Genomic DNA, 27,981 nt, shown 5'->3' on the forward strand with positions numbered 1-27,981 from the left:
ATTTATACTGGTACTCACAGTTTAATAATTACGTTTTCTAATTTTTTCATTAAATCTTAGTAAAAACTAGTAGTGTCCAAACTTTTCCACCAATAATTGTATGTAGTTTTATTTTTTATCCAAATTTAAGATCTATTAAGAAGTAGTAACTTTTAATATAGTTAAATAAGCGAAAATAGTTTTATTGTTATTTGAATATTTTAAGTGTAATAGCTTTGTAAATATACTTTCTTGTTAATATTCTAAATATTTTGTTTAAAAAGCTGAAAAAAGTTGATAATTTTCTCTATACATATTTTCACTTAGTGACAGTTTTAAATGTTTTACATTTTTAAGATTTAGGAGAATAGTTTTGTTTATATTTTATGTATTTTTACATTTTTTATACAATTTTTTAACTTTATGTAAAATATGCTAATCTTAAATTTACCACTAATAGATTTTCTTTTTAGAATATTTGTCTATGTTTCTTAAATCTATAATAGAAAGTAGAATGATGTCTGTCCGTCCGTCTGTCTGTCTGTCTGTCCGTCTGTCCGTCCCTTAAGATCTCGGTAACCACTGAACCGATTGGATTCTACTCTTCAGGGAATATACCTACAGGTCCTGTGGTGGTTTTAGGCTATTTTCTTGGGGGGTGGGACACCCCCAACCCCCCAAAAATTAAAAAAATCCCCCCTCAATTTTTTAAAAATTATTTAAAATTTGTGGGGGCATCTCCAGAGGTAATTATTTTTTTTTCTTTAATTACCTCTTGGGGCAAAGCCCCTAGAGGCTAGGGGCGAAGCCGCTAGTATTTTATATTTTAGCACAATATAATATTTCTTTTCAGGAAGGGATGGTACACACTAGTAGTCTAGTACCCAAAGTTTTGTAACCAAACATTGGTTACTTCTATCGAATTTTGATCTAGCTTTGCAACCAATAATTCTAATTTACAGAAGGGTTACTTTAGTTTATCATTATTGAGAATGTATATCAATTTATCGTTCATTGTCTTATCCCTTAAGATCACTGATTTCAGCTCGTTTATGTTTGGCTTGAAAATTTTATAGTCTCAACTATTACCCCTAGACTAAATTATGAGGTAGCCTCAAGCCAAATTTTATATTTTGTATGTGTGTGTATTTGTGTAGGTGGGTGAGTGTGTATGTGTGTGTGTGTGTGTAGTTTATTGAGCATTTAGTTTTGATTTATGTTTTTAAAACAGATAGACATAAAAAATGGATATAGAATGCGTGGATATATTGTTAGTGGAAAATTTGGGAATAGTCCCTTTCGTAACATCGCCCCATAAGAGGCGATTCGTCGTATTTTTAAAATGGCTTTTTTAGGTTAGTTTAGGTAGGTTAGGTTATATTGGGTTAGGTGATTGCCCCATAGGGTTAGGTAATTGACCCCGCAGGGTAAGAGCCCCCGCAGGGGCTAGAAATAGGAGAAAGGCTACTGTGAAAATACGAAGAATCGCCCCATAAGGTGTGATGTTACGAAAGGGACTATACCCGAAAAATTTTCGTCAATTTAGGTTGCTATTTTGGACCTCATATTTATGTCAGTTAGTTTTAAGAAATATTTTAACCTGGTGCAACATCCAAATAATTTTATTTCAATTACATCACATAAGTATTATTACTGTAGGATTGTTTATACTTTCAACGCAGAAAAAAAGCAAATTTTAAAATCGAAGCTCTTCGATAGGTTTCATCGTTAATTTAGACAAGTTTTAATTGTCCTAACGATTTTAAACTTTATAAGAAGATTCCTGTATGATTTAGAAAGCGTAGCTTAGCAACTCTATAATCGTTACCAGAAATTATGCACTATCGTTCAAAAAATAAAAATCTGCTTGTTAAGTTATGATACAAGTGTTTATGTTCGTTTGTCATACTGATTTCAGAGCTACGCTTTTATGGATGTTGTCATTCTTGTTTTCTTAAAATTTAAAATTTCAACATTTCTTTAATAGATTTTTATATAAATTTTAGATAAATTTATAATGGTGGATTATTTATCTTGTGAACAAATAGGATTATTTCAAGATGCATTCACAAGGTAAGTTTTTATCTTAAGTGAAGCCTTTCTATAATTAGGTTTAGTCCGTCCATACATCCATCCGTAATGGATAGCTCTTTTCATTAATATAGACATGTTAGAATTGTCCTATCGATTTCAAACTTACGGATTCCTATAACAGTTAGTTCGAAAATGTACAGAATCCTGTGTTTACGTAATTTGGCAACAAGCTTACAAACAATTTTGTTTATACTTTAAAAGTTTTGACATAATACAAGAGTTAAAGTTAGTTTGTTCTACAGTTTCATTTTAGATATTCGCTTTTATGGATGTTGCTATCCTTGTTTGTTTACAAATAGTTAATACATCGAATTATAAAGTTTGTTTTGTTTATCACTTTAGCTAACTACCTATTGATATGACTTGTTCTAGTTTTATTAAGAAAAATGTAAAGCTATAAGTCCTTACTTTCCCTTAAACTGCTTAGCGATCACAGACTCCCCTCCCCACCGTATTTGGGAAATAAATTAAAGGGGTTGTAGTTTTCATTTATATATCTAACCCCTTGGGGCTCCTAACCCTGCAGGGACTATATTTGCTTTGCTCTATATCTAATTAAAGCTAACCTAAAGTAAAATATAAACACACGAAAAACAATCCCCCTCCCCCCCCCCCCCCACCTCTCAATTTTAATTTATTTCAAAAATAAGGAGGGAGGAGGAGTTCTGTGCGCGAATTGAGAGAAACCGCCTACAAACCTTTTCTGTGAGACTGAGAAATATACGTGGAATTTACTTAATGAACCAAACATTTCCCGACAATTATTTACAAATACAAATAGCAGGGACAAGGGGATTTAAATAAAAAATATTTGATTGTAAAATGTCAAAAATTTTCTGTTTTTTTTTAGATTTTGGGGTTGAAGTTTTTGAAGAGGTGGGGTTATATCTAATTTTTTTCTAAAAGTTAGGTTGAGCAATTTGTTTAGGGGAGGGGGCTTAATCACCTTGTTGATGTCCTTGCCTTTAAGGGAAAATAGGTACATTTTGTACAATAAATTAATGTATATTTATACATATATTAATTAATTATGATGGAATTGTTGCTATGTTTTTTATGCAAATATATTTGAGGTAAACAAAAATAAACAATATATAATCTTATAAATAAATCTTTATAGAAGATCACATATCTATTTATATTTAGCAATAACAATCATATCAGAAAGGGAGGGACTTTTTGCTGTTTAATAAACTAGTTCCCAAAGTTTTATAATAACGTTTTCTTATTCGTTGGCTTAACAACTTTGGGAACTTTTATTGTATTTCGATTGAGTAGATCATTAAGTTGAGTGTCCAAGCGTTTCAACCTATAGTACCAGTAGTAATCTACAGAAGGGGTAATTTTGTGTAGCATCATTGGGGATGAACAATGTACATCAATCTATCGGCCATTGTCTTATCCTTTTAAATCCCTGTAATCATGTCCATAAGTAACGCAGCAATAACAGAATGATAAATTTGTATGAACATTATTAGATTTAAAGATCCACCTGGATGATGCATCAGGTTTTCATGTACCCTGGTAAATTGATGCTTGCAGCTGACTAAAATAACGGAACACCTAATCCACCCACTGTACCCTATCCCCACCCCTCCTACTGTATGAAAGAACTGATCAATGAATGAGGTCCATAAAAATTTTCTCTGTAAATAAATCCACGCATATCCTATATCCATTATTGTAGGTTTGATACAGATTGTGACGGGTCTGTTTCCAGCAAGGAGGTGGGTCAGATTATGAGAGCCATTGGACAGAATCCTTCAGAGGCGGAGATACAGGTAGATAGATAGATAGATAGATAGATAGATAGATAGGTCAGTCTCCAGCTAGGAAGTGGGTCAGATTATGAGAGCCATTGGACAGAATCCTTCAGAGGCGGAGATACAGGTATACACATAGATAGATAGATAGGTCAGTCTCCAGCTAAGAGGTGGGTCAGATTATGAGAGCCATTGGACAGAATCCTTCAGAGGCGGAGATACAGGTATACAGATAGATAGATAGATAGATAGGTCAGTCTCCAGCTAGGAGGTGGGTCAGATTATGAGAGCCATTGGACAGAATCCTTCAGAGGCGGAGATACAGGTATACATATAGATAGATAGATAGATAGGTCAGTCTCCAGCTAGGAGGTGGGTCAGATTATGAGAGCCATTGGACAGAATCCTTCAGAGGCGGAGATACAGGTATACATATAGATAGATAGATAGATAGGTCAGTCTCCAGCTAGGAGGTGGGTCAGATTATGAGAGCCATTGGACAGAATCCTTCAGAGGCGGAGATACAGGTATACATATAGATAGATAGATAGATAGGTCAGTCTCCAGCTAGGAGGTGGGTCAGATTATGAGAGCCATTGGACAGAATCCTTCAGAGGCGGAGATACAGGTATACATATAGATAGATAGATAGATAGGTCAGTCTCCAGCTAGGAGGTGGGTCAGATTATGAGAGCCATTGGACAGAATCCTTCAGAGGCGGAGATACAGGTATACAAATATATATAGATAGATAGATAGATAGGTCAGTCTCCAGCTAAGAGGTGGGTCAGATTATGAGGGCCATTGGACAGAATCCTTCAGAGGCTGAGATTCAGGTATACAGGTAGATAGATAGATAGATAGGTCAGTCTCCAGCAAGGAGGTGGGTCAGATTATGAGAGCCATAGGTCAGAATCCTTCAGAGGCGGAGATACAGGTAGACAGGTAGATAGATAGATAGATAGGTCAGTCTCCAGCAAGGAGGTGGGTCAGATTATGAGAGCCATTGCATTGGTCAGAATCCTTCAGAGGCGGAGATACAGGTATACATATAGATAGATAGATAGATAGGTAAGTCTCCAGCTAGGAGGTGGGTCAGATCATGAGAGCCATTGGACAGAATCCTTCAGAGGCGGAGATACAGGTATACATATAGATAGATAGATAGATAGGTAAGTCTCCAGCTAGGAGGTGGGTCAGATCATGAGAGCCATTGGACAGAATCCTTCAGAGGCGGAGATACAGGTAGACAGATAGATAGATAGATAGGTCAGTCTCTAGCAAGGAGGTGGGTCAGATCATGAGAGCCATTGGACAGAATCCTTCAGAGGCGGAGATTCAGGTATTCAAATATAGATAGATTGATAGATAGATAGATAGATAGATAGATAGATAGATAGATAGATAGATAGATAGATAGATAGATAGATAGATAGATAGATAGATAGATAGATAGATAGATAGATAGATAGATAGATAGATAGATAGATAGATAGATAGATAGATAGATAGATAGATAGATAGATAGATAGATAGATAGATAGATAGATAGATAGATAGATAGATAGATAGATAGATAGATAGATAGATAGATAGATAGATAGATAGATAGATAGATAGATAGATAGATAGATAGATAGATAGATAGATAGATAGATAGATAGATAGATAGATAGATAGATAGATAGATAGATAGATATATAGATAGATAGATAGATAGATAGATAGATAGATAGATAGATGGATGGATAGATAGATAGATAGATAGATAGATAGATAGATAGATAGATAGATAGATAGATAGATAGATAGATAGGTCAGTCTCCAGCTAAGAGGTGGGTCAGATTATGAGGGCCATTGGGCAGAATCCTTCAGAGGCGGAGATACAGGTAGACAGGTAGATAGATAGATAGATAGGTCAGTCTCCAGCAAGGAAGTGGGTCAGATTATGAGAGCCATTGGACAGAATCCTTCAGAGGCGGAGATACAGGTATACATATAGATAGATAGATAGATAGGTCAGTCTCCAGCTAAGAGGTGGGTCAGATTATGAGAGCCATTGGTCAGAATCCTTCAGAGGCGGAGATACAGGTATACATATATAGATAGATAGATAGATAGGTCAGTTTCCAGCAAGGAGGTGGGTCAGATAATGAGAGCCATTGGACAGAATCCCTCAGAGGCGGAGATACAGGTATACAGATAGATATATAGATAGATAGGTCAGTTTCCAGCTAGGAGGTGGGTCAGATTATGAGAGCCATTGGACAGAATCCTTCAGAGGCGGAGATACAGGTATAGATAGATAGATAGGTCAGTCTCCAGCTAGGAGGTGGGTCAGATTATGAGAGTAATTGGTCAGAATCCTTCAGAGGCGGAGATACAGGTATACATATAGATAGATAGATAGATAGGTCAGTCTCCAGCTAGGAGGTGGGTCAGATTATGAGAGTAATTGGTCAGAATCCTTCAGAGGCTGAGATTCAGGTATACAAATATAGATAGATAGATAGGTCTGTGTCCAGCAAAGAGGTGGGTCAGATCATGAGAGCCATTGGACAGAATCCTTCAGAGGCTGAGATTCAGGTATACAAATATAGATAGATCTTATCTTAAATAGAAGCCGAGAAAATCACGTATTTCCTTATTAATACAGACGGACGAATTGAGTAATAGAGTGTTTTCGTTTCTAAAAAAATAGTAAAGCCGTTTAAAGTACACAAGAAAAAAAGATTGTAAGTTTAGAATCAATGTGCAAAAAAGTTAATACGATACAAATGACGTACTTCCAGGGATCTAAAGGGACAAGACTATGGCTGATAAATGGATATACATCACCTGATTGTAATGAGGCTACACAATTCAGTAGATTACAATTAGTAGTTAATACGTTTGGACACTCAACTTAATGAACCAACCAATTAAAATTCAATAAAGTCCCCTAAGTGATTGAGCCAACGAATAAGAAAACGTTATAATAAATCTTTGGGGACTAGTGTAATAAACAGCTCAATTTTCCTTCCCTCCCTGTGTATTTTTTTTCTCTTAAATTTTCAAGTGAAATGTTCTCTCATTCATTGAAATGTACATTCTACAGTAATCTCCAAGTCATAAAACTCAATTTAACTTTGCACAGTATACTCTCAAACTTTTTAGAAGGAGCGAAACAACCCTATAGTCATTCTTTGCTTGAAAGTAAGTAAAACAAGGACAATGACGTCCAATTACAACGAAAATAAGCTAAAAATTTAAGTACAGAAAAAAAGGAAAGAAAATGTAAAGGAAAGAGAAAGAGAGAAAAAAAGGGAAAGAATGGCTCCGTTTTTATATCTTAAAATTTGATATTTAATACGGTTTATAAACAAGATTTATTTGAATAATTGTTAAGGTTATTTAGTTAAGAGGTGTAGTTATGGAAAAATTATATCAAAAGAAGTACTCGGTTTCTCTCAAAGTCATTAGTCGAGCACATAAATCCTCTTTCTTGTCATTAAATAAAATTAATACGATTTGTGTGTGTCTGTCTGTACTGAAGGATATCCATAACCGCAGGAATTATATGGTTCTACTTTAAGATGGAGCTTTTCAAAGGCCCTGGGAAGGTTTATAACTAATTTGGGGGACGAAGGAGGGGGAGGGTTTCACTTTGTTGGAAAGCGCCAAAATGATTTTTATAAATATGTATGAAAATAATTGTTCTTGTCCTTTCCTTAAATCGGAAATAGCTTCTTAAACTTTTCTCCCGTGATAAAGATTTTAGTTTCTACCATAATATTTTTCTTAAATTTTACACAGATGAATAAATTGAAGATTTTCTTTAATAAGGGTAGGTTCCTACGTTATACAGCTTTCAGGTACGATTTACTCTATAATCTTTACCAGAAAGTTCGTAAATTTTCAGTTTAAATAGTAATTAATTAGCCTACTCTTAAAAATATATATGTATATCTTACCAAGATAGCAAAGTAGAAAAATAAATATGCAATGATAGATGAAAGTAATAATTCTTTGACATAATATTTTTCTAAAATCTGCATTGTCTTTGTTCTAAGCAGAACTCTGTAAAAACAAGGATAAAATAATCCTTGATTTATGTTGTTCTTATATCTTCGAATGGTAATTTATCTAAGGTAGGGTGGGAGTGACCTCCCCAAAACTAGTTTTAAAAATTATTACTTATAAAACTTATAAAAAGATTCAATGAAAACAATATTCTTCACTACACCAACTTTGAAGTTACAAAAAAAGATTTTATTTTTTGTCTTATAGGATTAAAAGGACATTTAAGTAGCACAGCAATTACAATCCAGCAGTATTTTTATGAAAATGAATAGAAAAGTCTATATTTGCACAGCTATATTTTGACAATTATTGAATAAGCAAGCAAAGAGTTATTTTAGCTTGTTTAATTGGACTGTCTAACATCTTGGCATAGTTATATTGTAGATGCGCTTTAGAAAATAAAAATGCAGCCTAAAAATTGAGGAAAAAAGTAAGCTAAACAGAAATGAGATATTTGAGCAACCTGACTTTTTTTCTGCTCTGCTTACCGCAAAGGTATTTCTAAAGAGTTTTTACAATTTAGTCAAAAACAGTAAGAGCAAAATAATAAATAATCAAAATAAAAACAAGACAGAAAATCAAGTTAGTTATTTGAATTATAAATATTGAATATGTGTCAATGTTTGTTGAAATTCAATGTTTCTTTCTTATGTCTATAATACAAAGTATAACTATTTCAGTCTGTCCATCTGCCTATCTGTCCGTCTGAAGCTTAATACCTCGGTAACCTTAGAACCGATTGGGCTCTACTCTGCTGGAAATATACCTACTGAACCTACTGGTGGTTCTAAGCTATATCATTATATAAATACAAACCAGCCTAGGACCTATATAATACTTTCCTGAAATCATTAATTAATTCAGTAATTGGGAGATATTAAGATAAACAAATAAAAATTTTTTCAAGATATTAAAAAAAAATTTTGTTTGTTTGTTATTTTTGCTATAGCATTAAAACATCGCAGTGTTCTTTGGACTTGGCAATTTACAAAGCAATGGAATTTGACATTGGCGGATTTATTTTTTCTTTCTGCTTGTATGCGTGTGTGTGTCTGTCTGTGTGTATGGGTGTATGTGTGTATTGTTGTGTATGTGTTTGAAGGTGTTATTTTACAATAGACAGGTGTGTGTATACTAGGGCATTCATTATGTCAAAATTCTCGCTAAGAATGCAAATTTTAGCTACTCTTTGAATATCAAACACTTTGCAAATGTCAAACATACACAAAATAGAAATTAAAACACCATGGCATTTTCAGTATGGCTAAGAAACAGATCAATATCCGCTGGATTAGAACCAGTTCTGAAAAATTTTATGTCGTACCGTATTATACACATTTTTTATGAACAATAAGATATAAATCATAAGATTAATATTAGTTTCGGCTACTCGGGTCAACAAAACTAAAATTAATCATATAATTTTTCATTCTACTATCTGAGGACAGCTGTCTAAAATACGAAGCAATATATAATTATCAACTTATATAAATCGAGAAAATATTTAAATATTTTATTTTTGAATGTCTGTACTTTTTAAGTATCATTAACATAATCGGTAATAAAATTTCAAATTTTACATAATTGGCAATTCTACTCTTAGAGTTTAAAACATTTTCCACTTGATTAAAATCGTATCGCATAGTTTTCAAGGGCAAAATAGATTTGATCCTGCCTTGGTTCATAGAAAGAAAACGAAGTAGCGGGTTTCGTCGTATTTTCTCAGTAGCTTCAGTAGCCTTTGATAAGTTATTTTAGTTTAGGTTAGGTAAATGCTAATGATTGCCAAGCGTATTAGAAAATATGCCCCGCAGGGGCTAGAAAAAGCAGAAAAAAACTACTGAGAAAATACGACGAAACCCGCTACTTCGTTTTTTTCCAGACAGAAATCCTACATCACAATAATATTGTAAAAGAATACACGATTATAATTGATTGTAAGTTGAATATTAAAAGATAAAAATTACCGTAAACTTTTTTACCGTTCAATATCAGTATGATTCTTCCTTATCTTTAAATAATTATCATTTTTCACATATTTCTTCTCCTACAAATAAATTGATAATTTTCCTTAAATTGTCTGGCGAGATCAGACCCCCCTCCCCCACACACATTTTTTAAAACTTTTTTTGAAGAAAATTAAGTTTTATGAAAAGGGGGGGCTGTTTTTTTTTAAACCTTTCGTTTGGTGCCCTAACCCTGACCAATAACAAACGTAACCTAACTTATGGTACCAATTTATAATAGAACCCCCCCCCCCCCTTATTTTCTATTTATTTCAAAATAAGAGAAGGGGTTATGTGATAGGCTAAGTACTTTATATAAGGGAAACTACCGATAAATTTAGATTGATTTTTTTCCAATTCAGTAATAATTTCTGTTCAAGATGCAATTTCAAATATTTCTTGGATTTTATTCCTGAAATAAAATTATGAAAATCAGCAATTTGATAATATTCATTTAATTTAAAAATTTATTCCAAATTTAATGATGTTAATAAAGTGATAAAAAAAATGAAGCATATATAAAAAAAATTATGTAATGAGAACATTCTATTTATTTTTTGTATTTTCTTAGCTTGAAGAGAAGGAGCATGGCATATTTTTAGAAGTTCTAGAGATTTTAATTAACATACAATAATTTAGGATATGGTTAATACAGTAGACAAAGACGGAACTGGGAGCATAGACTTTCCAGAATTTCTCAGTATGATGGCATTAAAGGTAGGATTGCATTTTTAGTAGCGAAGCTACTCCTCGATAAGGGTATGTGTGTAAGTTTATCCTAATATTATTGCGTACGCAAATTATTTTGTGCTTTATACTAGTAGCATGCAAAGTGATTAACCAAGGAGGGGGGGGGGGAATTAAACCATTAGGGCATTAGGAAAGCATATATTCACAGTTTTAAATTCGAGGGGGTAGTTGATACCCCCTACACCCCTAGCTCACGGCACTTTTTTAGACTCTATATAGAATCTATTATTGTATGAATGTAAAATGATGTAAGTTCTCTCTCTACATATTATTCAATGTTTTATTGGTACTTATTTGGTGTACAGTACATATACTCTGATCATATCTTAGACTATTACCCTCTTTTACTCCTTTAATGGAATTTATGGTAATGTATGTAAAATAGAGTTACAAGAATAGAGAATTGAAGGGCCGTTCCCAAAGTACACGTTTGCACCTTTCATTGCACATTTTCTGTATAAATGAAATAAATCAATATAAAATTTTGGGATTAGTCCCTTTCGTAACATCGCCCTATAAGGGGCGATTCGTCGTATTTTTAAAATGGCTTTATATAGGTTATTTTAGGTTAGGTTAGGTTATATTGGGTTAGGTGATTGCCCCAAGGGGTTAGGTGATTGCCCCAAGGGGTTAGGTAATTGGCCCCGCAGGGTTAGAGCCCCCCGCAGGGGCTAGAAAAAGGAGAAAAGCTACTGTGAAAAATACGAAGAATCGCCCCATAAGGTGCAATGTTACGAAAGGGACTATACCCAAAATTTTGTTTCCATAAGTATGTTATTCTTACAAAATTAAACTTTTTAGTTCAGGTTAACATTTTCTTTTTATTAGCAAAGCTACTCTATCACTATGCAATGACGGTACAGCCATTAAACAAAAATGCGGTGTAACTGTTTCTATATAACCGGAAAGAAACGCTTTAAATTTCATTCACAAAATAGCTTTCATTCACATAAACTCGCCAAATGACTTTTTGTTATTTGAAATAAATTAACTGGAGTATTTATAAAATGGCTATTTATCATTTTTACTCTATATCTCATAACTTTTTCATATATTTTTTTCCTTTTTTCCTATTTACTTTTTATCTAAATGCATTTACTGAATCAAACATGCAAATAAATAAATACCACATACAGCATGAATATTTTTTTTATTTTTTTTTATACAAAATTATTCTATGGTCCAAACTATATAGGGGTGTCTGTATAATTATCAAAATTGTACCTAGCTGTAACAGGAATCATCGTGTCAAGTTTAAAATTAATAAGACAATTCTAAATCAACGTTAATAGCTATCCGTTACGGACGTACTAAACCAAATTAAAACAGCTTCTTTTTAAAACAAGGATAGCAACATCCATAAAAACGAAGCACTGAAACGGTAGAACAAACGGACATTAACACTTGTATAGTGTCTGAACTGAATAATCAGAATATAAAAGTATAAGATCCGAAGCAAAATTGTAAGTAAGTTTGTTGAAAAACTGCTTGATACAGGGTAATGTTAATGGACATACTTACATCTTTAGGACTTGATTATAGATTTGCTTCGCTTAAAATATTGTTCTTCGTTGTCCCAGGAATCAATATACTAAAAATCAGATCAAACGGATGATTAAATCACATAAAAATTTGTTGTTATAAAAGTAAAAAAATCAACATGTTTAAAATATACGTACGGACATTCTGGTAATGATTTTAGAGTTGCTACGCTTTCTAAATTGTACCTAACTACTACAGGAATCACCATGCAAAGTTTGAAATCGATAGGACAATTCTAAAATGCCTAAATTAACGAATAAAAGCTAACTATCTTCGCTTTAAAAAATATTCAGGTTTTTTATTTAACTATAAAACTAAATGTTGAATTTACATGTACTTAAATTGCACTGGAACATCTTTTGATAAGATGGAATGCAAACTATTTATGTATGCAAGAGCAATTACATGCATGAGTAGCGCATCAATTACATCCTAAATAAATTTTATACAAAATAAGAACAGTAAATTATGATGTAGCAGTTATATGGAAAATGAAATAATCTATAAATTATTACTTGAATGTTGCATAAGTTTTTCATGTACTCTAATAAAATGATACTCCCAGCTGGCTAAAATTATACCCCTTTTTCCTGGATGAAAAAACTGACCAATAAATAAGGCCCATATTAGCAACGTATATTGACAATAATTTTCCTACTGTCAATATATCCACGTATTCTATAGATCCATTAATGTGCTGTTTCATATTTTGGACGTGCAATAACAAGGACGGAAAAAATCATTTATCTTATTTTCTTTGTTGGACGGACGTACATTCGCTAATAATAGAGTAGCTGCGCTGCCATTAATATACATAGTATTATGTTGTAAATGTAAATTTGCCAACTAATAGAAATAAATGCATTTCTGTAATTCTAAATCACTTAAATAGATATATTAAACATGGATAAAAATAATATTTTCCAATATCGTATTATAGACAATTTTACACAAATATTTAAAAAAATCATAAGATTGAAACCAGTTTTGTTAGTCCCGTTGAGCCGAATTCATTATTTTTCATTTTTATATCCACAGAAAGCTGTCTATAATACTATGCGATAAATAACTATCGAAGTATCTATGAAAAGTTGTAAGGTATGCAAACTTCTTAGGTTCACATAGGTCCTAGGGTTAGTTTTAGTCTACCTTATTCTTTAATAAAGGCCATGTATGGTTTTAGGCCATTTTAGAGAAAAAGAGAGAAATGATTATGTAACAAATACCTCATCCATATTAAAGATATGTTAACTTCACATAGTTTTGTTGGCCATTTATAAAACTTATCTTTCAATCTTGATTACTTGATTAAACATTTATGCATAGCTATTCGCGTCAAAATATCTAAAGAATTTTTTAGATCTTTAATTTGCATTTTAATGTTTCTTAATTTGTTTTATTTAATTTGCTAAGGAATTCTAAAACTACTGTAAAATCTAACATTACTTTTTAATTAACAGAAATGTCTGTTATTGATTAAATCTTTAACAAGAAATTGAAGTAATTATTGTAGTGATTTTATACAGCTTAGATATAAATTAATAATATATCTATAATTTTTCAATGTAAATTATATGGCACAATAAAGTCTGACAAAATACCGACATAATGCAGTTCTAATGACATTATAACCTTTGCTGATAATTTTTGAAAAGGAAAGTTTTTTTTAAGAAAGTCTTAATTTGAAAAAAATAGATATAGGACCAAACCTAAAAAGAAAAGCTGCACTACTAAAATTCTTACAACAGTCAGGGATCTTAAGGGATAAGACAATGGCCAATAAGTTGATGTACATCCCTAATGATGATACACAAATTTACGCCTGTAGATTCTGAAGATTACAATTAGTGGTTAAAACGTTGGTCATTCAACTTAATGAACAAACCAATTAAAATTCAAGAAAAGTTCTCAAAGTTGTTTAAAGTTATTATAAAACTTTGGGGACAAGTGTAATTAGCAGTCCAATGTCCCCTCCCTTCCTGAACAACAGTGCTGCTCATGAAAGCTTCTGGTTATTTATGAGATTTTAATTCAGCACAGAATGACATTCTCTTTAAGAGATTTGCACTTTTCTAGCGATGGATTTAGGGATCAGTAAATAGTTTTTAATTTTATTCTATGGATTTTATCCAAATAATGAAAACATTGCTTCCATTTAAACCACTCCTCCTTATTTTTTAAATAAATTGAAAATGGTAGTTTGGGAGCTTTTTTCTATGCCTAGCCCCTGCGAAAGACTCTAACAATGCGGGACTACAAATAATCCAAAATAACCTAACCTATCCTGGCCTAAAGTAATAAACAAAGCCTCACCCCTTTATTTTCTATTTATTTAAAATAAAGGGGAGTAGGAGGTTTGCTCGACTTGGCACTTTGGGGTAAACTACCGAATTATTAAGTTGTAATTGGTAATTTATTTGAAAAATGTGTAAATCTCATTTCTCTTTTTTGTTTCGAATTATCTTTCAAATCAATACATCAAGTTGTTCTTTTATCCCTAAATTTTAATAAGATGCTTTGCATTTCAAAGCTTTTCATGTACTAATAAATCTTTACTTAAACATACAATTTTTTTGTTTAGATTGATTTAAACATTTCATACATTGTTTGAATAAGAAAATAAACTATCAAAATGTTTCAAGATAGAAGTCATACTAATAAAAAGACCACCAATTTTAGAATAGTTATTTCTCGCATCGTATTATAAACAGCTTTCCGCGGATATAGAACGTACACTTATAAGATTAAAACCAGTTTTTTAGCCCCAAGGTGCCGAAGGCACGGGCTAAAAAACTGGTTTTAATCTTTGATTGTACACTTTTATATTCGTAGAAAGCTGGATATAATACGATTCTAGACATAGTTATTTCGTATGGATGAGAACCGGTTCCTATCCACCGGATTCGAATACAAATACAAAATTGACAGGATGTTTGTGTTGCTGTGACAAACCTGGAAAACTGTATGGAAAAAGAATACATACTATACTATAAATGCATATCTTGTAGAGTTGCTTTTCCATCCTAGAAATTTTGCTTTGCAATATATACTTGGATTGACTTGGCTTCAAAAGAGTGAATAAAGAATACATACTATCATACTATAAACGTACATATTGTAGAGTTGCTTTGCCATCCCAAAAACTATGCATAGACGTTAAGGGTTTCGGGTACGAGGGGTGTTTACTTCCCTCAAACTTTAAAACTTTTCATTTTATCCCTTAAAAATTTTTAAAAATACATAAGATTAATCCCCTCAAACCTTTGATATTCTCATTTAACCGCCTCAAAATAAAAGGCTTGGACGTCACTGATACCTGGATTAACTTGGCTTCAAAAGTGTGAACAAAGAATACATACTAATATGTGTTAGGGATCTAAAGGGATAAGACAATGGCAGATAAAATGATGTACATCCCCAATGATGATAAACAAAATTATCCCTTCTGTAGATTGCAATTAGTGCTTGAAACATTTGGACACTCATTTTAATGAATCAACCAATCTAAATTTAATAGAGTCCCCAAAACCAACTAATAAAAAAAATATATATAGGAATATAAATATATAAGAAAAATATAAAACTTTAGGGACTAGTGTAATAAACAGCCCAATGTCCCCTCCTTCCCGGAATATGTGTACACTTTACACATTTTTACGCATGTATTTAAAAATACCTACAGTAGAGATAACATTTCAGAGTACCCCTGATTATTTTTATTTTTCTATTTTATGAAGTAGAATTGTCTTTTTGTCTGTAGCTTAATTTCGATAGCTACTGAAAGGTCTCCATGTTATAAAAGCTTCGCATAGGTCCTAGAAGAATGGTTTTAGGCTATTAAATTCTTACATTTAAGTTTTGATATGGTTTATATGCTTTTTTTCTGTTTTTCTATTTTCAAAATGACCCTAATTTTAGAAGTAATACTACTCTACACATTAACCTCTATTATGGGAAAAACACGACAAAATATGCATATGATATATGTACAAGAAATGCAATTAAAATAAATTAAAATGAAAAAGTTAGTTTTTTTCCTATGAAAATAAATTAGATTCAAATAACAATTTTCTATCTTCTACTTTAACATTATAAATTATACAACAAAATGTTTTCAAGCTATTTTTTTAGCTAAATTGAATACACACACAAAGCCAACCTGACTTAGGTCATATCCATCACATCACAAAATATGCATAGCTGAGACAAACAGTATTTTTACAAAATCACAAATATTTCATTTTTATTTTTTGGAAACATTGAAAGTTTCTTAATTCAATTGCCATAACTTTTTGTTTAGGTTAGATTTTGCAATATTTCAATTGAATATTTTTTTCTTTTAAATTCTTAAACATTTTTATATAAGTTTAGCAACTTTTTCAAACAACCTCTGTTTGCATATATTTTACAGAATTAGCTTTGAATTTCAACAAGGATAAACAAAAAGTAAAGGAGCGAATTTCTTTAATATTTACAAATATATAATGCATAGGTATTTGTAAGGAAGATATTGAAATGTAAATTACCCTGTATTATTAATGTAAATTTTACAAGCACGTTATCTTATTAGTTGACTCAATTATTAATTTTATTTATTTAATTTATTAAAATATGACAATTTGAGGGCCACCGATAATAGTTTGTCTTTGGTCAGTTTGGTCAGTATCCATCCTTCCGAACTATCGAACTAAAAAGTTATTGAATAGCTGCAATCCTCTAAAATTACTTAAATTAAAAATGTAACCTAGAAACATAAAAGTCAGTTTAAGTTTAAAATGAAGACATTTAAAAGAAAGAAAAAAATATTTTTTAACCGCTTCAGCTTTTAACCTAAAATTAAAAGAAAAAATGTTAATTTTAAGTATTTGCAACGGTGAAGCAAAATTAAAACAAGGAATACAACATCCATTTGTAATAAAGCTAAAAAAGATTATGTATAGACATAAGGTCAAAGGGATTTAAAGAGTTGTAATAAATTAAAAATAAATTTTTATTGACAATTACAAAACCTTTAACATTTTATTATTATTTATTTTTTTGTAGTATGACTGAAAGGCCAAAAGACCAAGAAAATTAAGTACTGCATACTAATTTTTTATAGGGAATCTTCATAAAAAATGTCACCGTTTATCTTGAATTGCAGCAGAGAAGATTCTCCCTAAACGTAGCTAACAGACAGATGGACTGACGGACATTTCGAATTGATGTGTAGGTTTGCTAATAAACGTACAATACAAGGATGACTATATTCATAAAACCAAAGCTGATGAAACATAAATTAATATTAACTATCAGCTATGCCCCTTGTGTTACCCTCCACCAAAATACTTTCCAGGTCTTATGAGAAGCTACATTGTAAAGGAGAACCATATCGTTTTATTGGTTACCGAGGTCCTTTGGTACAGACAGGCAACCTATTATTTTTAAATGAGGATTGTAAAATTTTCTTCTCTCTTTCTCTTTTCATTTAAAGTTTATTAAGTACAATTTTTCTAACAATGGCGTCTCTACGCCTCTTAAAATATAATTTTTTCTTTAGAACTTAATTTGTCTATTGACGTTAATATTTTAATTAAATTTACGGCTACAAAAGCACAATATTTTAATATTATAACTGTTCAGACAAGAGAAAAAGCAAGTTTTCTCATATTCCAAATGGACCACAAATTAACTTGTTGTAATAAATATTCTTTTTAGTTTGGTTTTAGTAGGTATTAATCAATTCTTGGTTTTAAAATATATCATATTCTATAAACTATAAGATTTATAACTCGATAAAAAACTGCAATACCTACATATTTTTATTTCATTTGTTAAACATGTATTACAATCTTATACTGGATTAGACAATTTAAATATTAAGGTGTATATTCTATCAATAATAATCTATAGGATGAAAGTGTGGTATTCGGCAACCCTAGGCCATGGTTTTATGGCAACCCTGCTCCCGACTTGTAGGAGGTCCGAGGGACCTCCCTTGAGTAGGGGGGTGGGTACACCTGACCCCTCCCCCATGCATTAAAAGTATTTATAGTTTTGACAACCCTATTATGGTTAATCTGATTTGCTTGTTTCCCCACCCCTTTCCAGGGATGGGGGATAAATGTTGCCTATTTTGTTTATTGTATGTATATATATATTTAACCTCTGATTTAGTATTAATTATTCCAATCTGTGTATTGACTATTTGTTGTATTATAAATCAGTAACCTTTAGACTCTGAATAAAGTAACACCCAATTAAATTCTGTTTGTTATTTGGTGATACATAGAGAAGCCCAGCTTCTCTATAATTATACTTGTCCACGTCTGTTCACACTGCCGTAATACCCGAACTTGGGAAGCGGCTGACAAACCGCGGCCGCTACCACAAAAGAACTACTAGTATTTTTAAAACTATCATCCTATTACTATCCTATTATATCGAGTAGTAATGTTATTTGGGTTCTTCTTTAAGCCCTTGCTATTGTAATAGCATGATAGTATACCCTTTTTATTACAATTTTGATTGGGGGGGGGGGGGGGGGATTCGGTGATCATAAAAAGGTTTATGTGAAAACATTAGAGTAAATTTTATAATTATTTTTTTTATTTTATAATTAACAATTAGGAGGTTAAAAACTTTGTGTCCTATCAAAAACAAACACTTTTTTCTAGCGAAGCTTCTCTAATATTTCAAGTATCGGTTTATCTGTATGTTAAAACGTAAATTTCATCAAACTACTTATTCCAAAAACTCAACAACTTATTTTTTGAGTAAATTTACGAGATGTATGATTACATGAATAAGCAAAAACCTTAGCAAAGCTGATTCTTAATATTGTCTGTCTGTTCATATGTAAGACACGTAATGAGTTTCTCGGTTGTTATTCAAGAAAAATATATGTTATTGATTTTTAGTCCTACGTGATAATATGAATAAATTTATCTAACATGAATAACTTGAATAAAATAATTTAGTTAGAAATGTAATTATAAACACTTAACAAATTATATTTATAATTAGATAAATTAGTTTATGATAAAGTTAAAATTTCAAAGAGCGCTGAATTAATGCATTTATAAACTTTTTAATAAGTTCAATAGCAAATTTATATCAAATTATTTATCCGACTGCGTTTTAGGTAAAAATTTTGTAAAAAGTAATTGTGATCTCACAAAAAATGGGAATGTTGAGCATTGTTGTCCCCTCCCCCAATTATTTTTTTAATGAAAATACGGTTTGGGGGATTTTTTCCTATGCTTAAACCCCTATGGAACCCTGTCTGTTTGTCGGGCATGCATCATAACGTTTCGTGATTATTTATCTCATCCTTCTCTTTTTCCTTCCTTTTCATTACCAGCAAACACCTGCTCTTTAAATCACTTTATCTATATCCATCGATAATTATTTCTTTCTTTCCATGCTGATTTCTATAACAATTAGGTACAATTTAGAAAGCGTAGAAAATCTAAAATCTTTACCAGAAAATCAATTTAAAACATGTTGATTTTTTACTTTTTTGACAAATAATTTTTTATTTAGATTAACACAGAGAACGCAGAAGATGAAATTAGAGAAGCATTTAAAGTTTTCGATGGGGTAAGTCTATTATAAATGTTGTAAAAGGGTTAAAATCTAATATTTCTACAAAATAAATTCTTAAGGAAAGCTAAACTTTAGAAAATGGTTGAATCTTTTATTGTCCTTTTCCTATATCCCTTACATTACAAAAATATGTTATTGATTTTCAAATGCTTTACTTATGTCAAACTTACATTAAATGTCATATTTCACATATCTAATGTCTCATTCCTATATTTTTTTTAGACAAAATGAATTAAAATGATTGCTAAAATCGAAATAAATCTTCATGTCTTAGAATAGTGTATTTTTTTTAAAAAATAGGTTGAAAAACATACTAACTTTAAAATATTTAATCATTTCATCAAATCAAGAAATCTCAGGGGAAAAGACAATGGAAGTTAAATTGATGTTCATAAAACATAAGTTGATAACCAATATTACGTCTTCTGTAGATTAAGAATATTGGTTGAAAAGTATGGACAAAACTAGCTCTAACCAACCAATCAAAATAAAATAAAAGTCCTCATAGCTTTTAAGAAAACGATTGGGAGAATGTTCAGAGTTTAAAACTTTGGCTACCAGTATAATTTATAGCCCAAAGTCACCTCCCTTCCTTATTTTTTCTGTTTTGATACAAAGAAGTTCGTTTTTTATCTATAATACAAAGAAAAACGATGTCTGTCTGTCTGTTTGTTTGTCTGTCTGTTTGTCTGTCTGTTTGTCTGTCTGTTTGTCTGTCTGTTTGTCTGTCTGTTTGTCTGTCTGTTTGTCTGTCTGTTTGTCTGTCTGTTTGTTTGTAGCGAAGGATCTCGCTAACCGCTGAACCGATCGGGTTCTCCTTTACAGGGTAGATTCTCATAGGTCCCAGGAAGGTTTATAACTATTTTGGGGGAGGGTACCACCACCCTCCCAAGAGAAATCACAATAAAATAAAAAAAATTGAAATATTATCGCCGCATAGTGTCGCTGCGTAGAGACATGAATTTAACAGCTGATTGACCATAGACAAATTTTTTTCTCAAATTAGATATTTAAAATAAAAAAAATTAAATGCCACAAGAGGCCTCTAGGGGCGTAGCCGGTAGTAATGTAATAATGTAAAATAAAGTTAATGTAAACTGTATAAAAGTTTCTCTTATAATCAGTTGTATAAGCGTAAAGCGAGTGTTTACATAATGTAAACAAATTTTTTTTGATAATTGTTTTTAAAGAAAGGCATTTATACATCCTATTAAATAAAGAGGTAAAGGTTTTGTCTTTAGATTAAGATCACATGAATTGTTCTGTTTTAGGTGTTCCTCAACTAGGTCCTGTGATGGTGTTAGGATATCTTATTTTTTATTCAAGTCTTGGGATGGTTTTAAGATATTTTTCTAGCACCTCTATGCCCCTGGAATATAGAGCCCCTGTTAAGTTTTTTTGGGGGGGAATTTTTCATTCCTAGATTAAAGCATTTTGAAGGTACCAAGAGGGCAGAAAAAGGCTAAATTATCCAAATAAAATATTTGTAATTTCCTCTAATAACTAATTTAGTTAAAAGCTTGTTTGAATATAAGCTTCATTTTTATCAATTATGAAAGTTCTTTCATTAGAATAGTTTATCTCTTTCTTTTTGTTTATAAACAAAATACTGTAAGGACCCGATTTTATTGATTGATTACAATATATTAAAATACATTTTTATCAGGTATATAACTATTTGAGAAAGACTAAACTACATAACTTTTGTGTCACTTTGAGGAAGACGATTCTCTTTTCTCCCATCTCTTTTGAAGAGATTTTCTTTCCCCCTTCCCTTTTTCTTTTCCCTTTATATGACGTCATATGAATCGTCTTCCTCAAAAGTGACACAAAAATTATGTAGTTTAGTCTTTCTCAAATATTTGTGGCTGTTTTCTAAGATCTCGCAAAATATTATATTACTTACATTTTTTTTTTTAATTTACCATGCAAATTTTATTTTGATTATTCTAAAGGTAAAAGGTTAATACATTATACATTAGATTTTTCCCCATTTTCCCCATAAGTTTTACCTGTGGGGTAAAACTTAACACGCCCTCCCACCCAACCGATAAAGTTTAATTTTGTTCTTTAAAATTTTGGGTATAGTCCCTTTCTTGACAATCTTAAGGGGCGTATCATCGTATTTTCACAGTAGCCTTCTTCTATTTCTAGCTTTAAAAGCTTCTGTGAAAATACGACAAAACGCCCCTTAAGAGGCGTTGTCACCAAAGGGACTATACCCAAAAAATTTACCCCCCTCCCGTACCCCCAATAATGAGCTTGGTGACTGTTCTTCATTTTTCAGGATGGTAATGGATATATCAACAGAAATGAACTTTCTATGGTCATGATGAATCTAGGAAAAGACAAACATCAAATAACTTAAAATACAACAGAATAGATTAATACTATTATACAAAGTAGTAATGTTTTTATGTCTGAAGCTTAAGATTTCATAAATGTCTTCATTTTAATGAGGCTTGATAATGATATAGGTCCTGGGATGGTTTTAGGCTATTTTGTTTGAAAAGCTTTACTTTTTAGTTTTAGGGTATAGTTCTGCCACCTCCCTACCATTCCATTACAGATCCCATTATCCCAAATCATATTAGAATAGGTTGTTATAAGTGATTCTAGATATGTTTATTTAATCTAAATTAGGTATGGTTTTTTTTTAAACATATAACCTAAAATCTATTTTTGAAAAAACAAATTAATTTAATGCAAGATCGTTAACTTAATTATCCCACTAAAATCTTACTGACAAGAAATGGACAATTCTATCCATAAGTAGCGGAGCAACAACAGGTTAACAATAAAAAAAACAGTAGCAAACTAGTGCACTAAAGCAAATGCCAATTAATATCAAATCTGCGTTATGAAAAGTTATATATTGTTACATATCTGTATTTTTAGTATTTATCTCAACAGACTAACATACACGACCCACGCATAGAAATACTACGTTACTAAAAGTATATTGTTACATATAATGCATATTATTTATCTCAACAGACTAACATACACGGCCCACGCATAGAAATACTACGTTACTAAAAGTATATTGTTACATATAATGCATATTATTTATCTCAACAGACTAACATACACGACACCCAGGCATTAAGATATGCTACGCTACTAGAAATATATTAATACCAGGGAGGAAGGGAAAATTAGGTTGTTTATTACACTAGTCCCAAAAGATTTATTATAACTTGTTTTATTCGTTGGCTTAACAACTTTGAGGACTTTATTGAATTTTAATTTGTTGGTTCATTAAGTTGAATGTCAAAACGGTGCAACCACTAATTGAAATTTACATAAGGAGTAATTTGTGGATCATCATTGGAGATGTACATAAATTTTAACTTATCCCTTTAGTTCCCTGATTGCATATTTGTCTAATATTTTTAGGAGAATCATTAACAACAGAAGAGATTCAGGTTAGAAACTAGTGATGCCTTATCATTAGAATAGCGTTATATGGTTGCATAGCTTCTCTATAGCAAGGCTTTGTGACCTGGCCGTTCATTTTCCGTTCTTTCATAATCGGATGTTCTACCTTGTAGTGATCCTTTGAACAGTGAGCAGGATTTGATATTTTTTTCGATAATGGGAGTAGTTTTTCTCTTGTGCCCAACCCCTGCAGGAAGCCCTAACCCTGCCATGCCCTAATCCTACCTAGAACCCAATACAACCTAACCTAACTTGACTAAAGTAATAAAGAAACAAACAAGGCTGTATGAGGAAATACGCAAATCATTTTTTATTTCATTCAAAATATTTTAGACTTAACTTGCTTAGAATTTATAGAAATATTAAATTTAGTGTATCATTGGCACTACTAATGTAATTATGATTATTTCATAACTAATTTCTCTATTATTAAGGTTAATTAAGTTAATTACACTCTTGTATGCACTAATGACCTTTTTAAGAATATTAGTCTCAATATCTGGCAATTTACTAAAAGCTGTAAGTAATGGACATAGTTTTAAGAGCAAATTTTTTTTTTATAATTATGGTATCTCCGTTAGTAACAAATAGTTTCTATAATTTATATAAGGTTGTTTTTATTGTCTTTTAAATTTGCTATGCTGATTCTTCTTTACATTGAAGCTTCTTATAAGTCATTAAGTTAAGAGTGATAATTATTTATTTTTGGATGGGTACCTCCGTAAGAGTAATCATCATGTCAAATTTGAAATAGATGGAATTGAAAAATTGTTACATTTCTAAATTAACGATAATATCTATTCACTACTGACAAACTAACCAACCCCTAATGTAGAAATGCTTCATAAATTCTATCGAATAATTGTTATTGCAAATCTCTTAATCTTTATTAGATTATTTCTTATAAGCAACATCTTATTATTTATATGCAAAAGTTTTCTAACATAAATATTATTTCCTCAATAACATATGTATATTTTGTAATATTGAAGGAGGAAATAGTTATCTATCGCATCGTATTATAGACTACTTTCTAGATTAAAAACAGTTTTGTAAGCCCTAGGGGCCGAAGCCACAGGCCAACAAAATCAGCTCTGTTTTTAAATTGTTTAATGTTAACCATTCATGAATTTGAAAATAAAATATGAAAATTCCAATGTTTTCCTCCCACTCAAAACATCCATTCTCGGAATTTTATCTGTTTGTGTGAAGAACAGAAAACTTTACACAATTTCCAGGAGGGGTGTCCACACAATTCCGCAATTTTTTTAAAACTATCCCTGTAAAGTTTAAAAGTATGTGACGATTGTATAAAAATTGTTGATCTTAAGAGATAGGATAATGAATGATAATGTTATATTGTACAGAGAAAACAAAATTACTTTTTCGTAGATCAAAATTATTGGTGAAAAGTTTTCACTAAACATCTTTCATAATGAATCTTTTACAATAAGTTAGCTTAAATGATGAAACTAAATTCAAATCAAATAAAACTAATTTAATAAATTTCCTTTTCTCTAAAACTTACCCATTTTACACACTCATTTTACACTTAAAAAGCTAAAGAATGAATTGAGAAAAGATTAATATATTTTAGTTTGTCGCTTTGCACCTTCAATACAAAATGATTTACATATGTATATTCACACGAGGGAATAAAATAAGGATGACAACATCCATAAGAAGTGGCGTGCATAAAATACATATTATAAAGGACTACAAAAAAATAACAGGTTATGATTATATCCATCTACCTCTGATAGCAGTTGAGTAAATCACATTTCCAATTAGAAAATCTATACCCTACAATTACATAGCAATACAAAAGAGGTTAAAAAGTAAACTTAAGGAAATTTCACAAAATCTAAATCAGCCATCTATCATTAATGTCAGCCGAGTAAATTATCTTTCCTGTACAGACAAAGCTGGTTACAAAGAAACCTCGGAACTAAAAACACAAGTTTCTAAAATCAAAGGGATCTAAGGAGATAAGACATTGCCCGTTAGATTGATTTACATCCCCAATGAAAATACACAAAAGTAGATTACAATTAGTAGTTGAAGTTTTTGTATACTAAACTTAATGAACCAACCAATCAAAATTCATTGAAGGCCCCAAAGTTGTTAAGCCAACGAATAAGAAAACGTTATTACAAATCTTTGGGGACTAGTGTAATAAACAGCCCAATGTCCCCTCCCTCCCTGATAAAATGAACTAGTCGTGTCGCACCAAACTTTAGGATTGGAAAGTTTCTGTGTAGTAAAATAAGAGAAAAAAGTTAGAACACAATCTTTATGGGAAAAGTTATTTTGAAAAAAAACGTTAATTGGGAAAATCAAGATTATAGGCTTGATCCAACAAGAGACAATAAGATGCCCGAATAAATTTTTCTTTGCCCTAAATAATTAACCCCCACCTCCCTTTCCCAAAAAAATCTCAAATTGCCTATGGAACACAGACAATTACAAATAGTAGATTGAAAGTAAGAGGGAGTTTTTGTCTAACCACTGCGGGGAGGAGGCTAACTTTGCAGGGCCCATATTAACCTAACCTAGCCGTATTTTAAAAGATAATTAAAAAAACAACAAACCACCTTTCTATTCATCTTTTTATTTCAAAAGTAACTGTCAAGGTTCTGTGTAATCTAGCGGCGCAGCATTAGTATGTTGAATCAGGATTGACAAATCAATGAATAATATTTTTAATCTTAGGCTATGATAGATGAAGCCGATGTAGATGGGGATGGACAGATCAACTACGAAGAATTCTATTCAATGATGGATACAAATCCATAGATGGACACAATTCTAAATTAAATTTAAATTTTCATGGGTTGTTTAAAAAAATATTTAGTTCTTTAAAAAGGAGGATTATAACTTAATAAATATTATAAATACTGATTTTTTATTCATATTACTTTTTCATTTATCAAAATTAAAAAGTTTAATCCATATTTTTTTTTATAAAGATCATTAGGTTTGACAACCATTCCATAGAAAAAAACCTTCTTTCGCAAAACCAAATTTGAAGATTTATTTTAAAAATTCTTATACCATTTTATTTTTATCAAATTTTGAATATTTTTAAATTGTAAGAAATATATTTGATCCTGTAAATTTTGAATATCTAAAACTTTATATTCATAAAATATAATATTTATATTTAAAATTTTGTAAAATAAGATGTTATATAAAAGGATCATGAATAGTTATTTATCGCATCTTATTATGTAGATGGCTTTCCACGGATATTAAAATGAAAATTTAAGAAAGATCAAAAACAAAAGTGGTATTGATTTTTATTTTAATATTCGTGGAAAGTTGTCTGTAATTTGATGCTATTCATTATTTTTCAGAACCGGTTCTAATCCAGCAGATTAAATCAAAGCCATATATATAAACTATATAAACATTGATCATGTTATTTGTATATTCATATAATATATTCTTGTAAAATTGCTGAAATAAAATAGAGAAATATAAAAAAAAGTGTCGATTTTTTCAATTTCAAATTGATATTTCTAATTTAATAATGAAACCAATTTTTAGTTCTAAAGGAATTTCTAACCTAACCTGGCCTAAAGTAATAAACAAACAAACAAGAGAGTACCCCCCCCCCCCCCTCTTTATTTATTTCAAAATAAGGGGACCTTTGCTGTGCTCAACTTGGAACTTTTAGGGAAACTGCTTTAAAATGTCTTCAATAAGACCTTATTTGGAATTTTTTCTTTGATAAAACTGGCTATGGCTGACATATCTATAATCGACATTTCAAAGTATATCATTGGCAAAATAATTATTTCAACTAAAAGTTATTCAAATAAGTGGTAATGGCTGGCTAAGGTGTCTGTAGAAAGGTCTCTACATGCACCATCAAAAACTCTAATCATTATGGGGTCTATCTACAAGATTTCAAGTACTTAGAATGGTTTGTTCTTTTTTAATCTCTACAAGGGCTAGGTCTCAAGCTCTAGTACTCTGGAGAGGTGATTTATTCCAATTTTATTTTTCTCATTGACATTGCTTGAGCTTGAATTGGGTTATATTTTAGTAGTTTTTGACCAAAACTGTGGGGTTTTTATTGATAAAAGTGAAGGAATTCAACATTATATTAACATTCTGACTACATAATTATGTTGATAGAATAACAGCATGAAATTTAACCTGGAACTGAAACTGGAAAATCATGTGTTTACCAAGAGAAAGCTGATGTTGACATTTGTAATATCGGAAAATCAAAAGATTAATGTTCTTACAAAACCATGAGTTCAGAACAATTCCCTAAAAAATTATTTTTTTAATATATAATTATAAAATAATAGTTATATTCATTAGTTTTTTGTTTGTCTAAAGATTAAGATCTCGGAAATTTGAGGTTCAAATTGGTTGTACTATTCAAGTCAGCTTTAAAAATATTTTTGGGCTTTAAACTATTGAACTGACATCCCCCACCCAAATCTTGAGATTAGGGGATATACATTCTTTAGTAATTTAACTTAATTAGGTAGTTTATCAACATTTTTTATGAAAGCAGTTTTAAATTTAATTATTAAAATTTTTACTTTTTAAATGAACACTTCTGTTTTAAAGATTTTCTATTTCTGCGACGAATATGCAAGTATTGATATAATAGACAAAATATTATAGACTAATTATAGTCTAGTATGCAAGTATTAATAAATAGACAAAATATTATAGACCAATCATAAGCCTTATATGCAAGTTTTACTGTATTAGACAATATAATATAAACCTAT

The 27,981-nt window shown here is 31.0% G+C and overlaps 1 protein-coding gene across 4 annotated transcripts; it reads left to right on the forward strand.

Moving 5' to 3' along the window:
• The first annotated feature begins 1,982 nt into the window (after positions 1-1,982).
• Positions 1,983-26,073, forward strand: LOC145314667 (neo-calmodulin-like). 4 transcript variants are annotated; one of them, XM_080154671.1, is made up of 8 exons: positions 1,990-2,052; positions 3,761-3,800; positions 4,927-4,980; positions 10,544-10,621; positions 19,721-19,777; positions 22,071-22,122; positions 23,180-23,211; positions 25,937-26,073. In XM_080154671.1, exons 1-8 carry the CDS (start codon positions 1,997-1,999, stop codon positions 26,018-26,020), a joined length of 453 nt encoding a protein of 150 aa, XP_080010797.1. In that variant the 5' UTR covers positions 1,990-1,996; the 3' UTR covers positions 26,021-26,073. The 4 variants fall into 4 exon arrangements, with proteins under 4 accessions (XP_080010794.1, XP_080010797.1, XP_080010796.1 ...); XM_080154670.1 differs by lacking the exon at positions 4,927-4,980 and adding an exon at positions 5,028-5,081; XM_080154669.1 differs by lacking the exon at positions 4,927-4,980 and adding an exon at positions 5,874-5,927.
• Positions 26,074-27,981: the final 1,908 nt, after the last annotated feature.

The sequence above is a fragment of the Acartia tonsa genome, chromosome 3, assembly GCF_053477335.1.
Source record: "Acartia tonsa isolate MP-2025a chromosome 3, ASM5347733v1, whole genome shotgun sequence".
In the NCBI taxonomy this organism is placed as follows: domain Eukaryota; kingdom Metazoa; phylum Arthropoda; class Copepoda; order Calanoida; family Acartiidae; genus Acartia; species Acartia tonsa.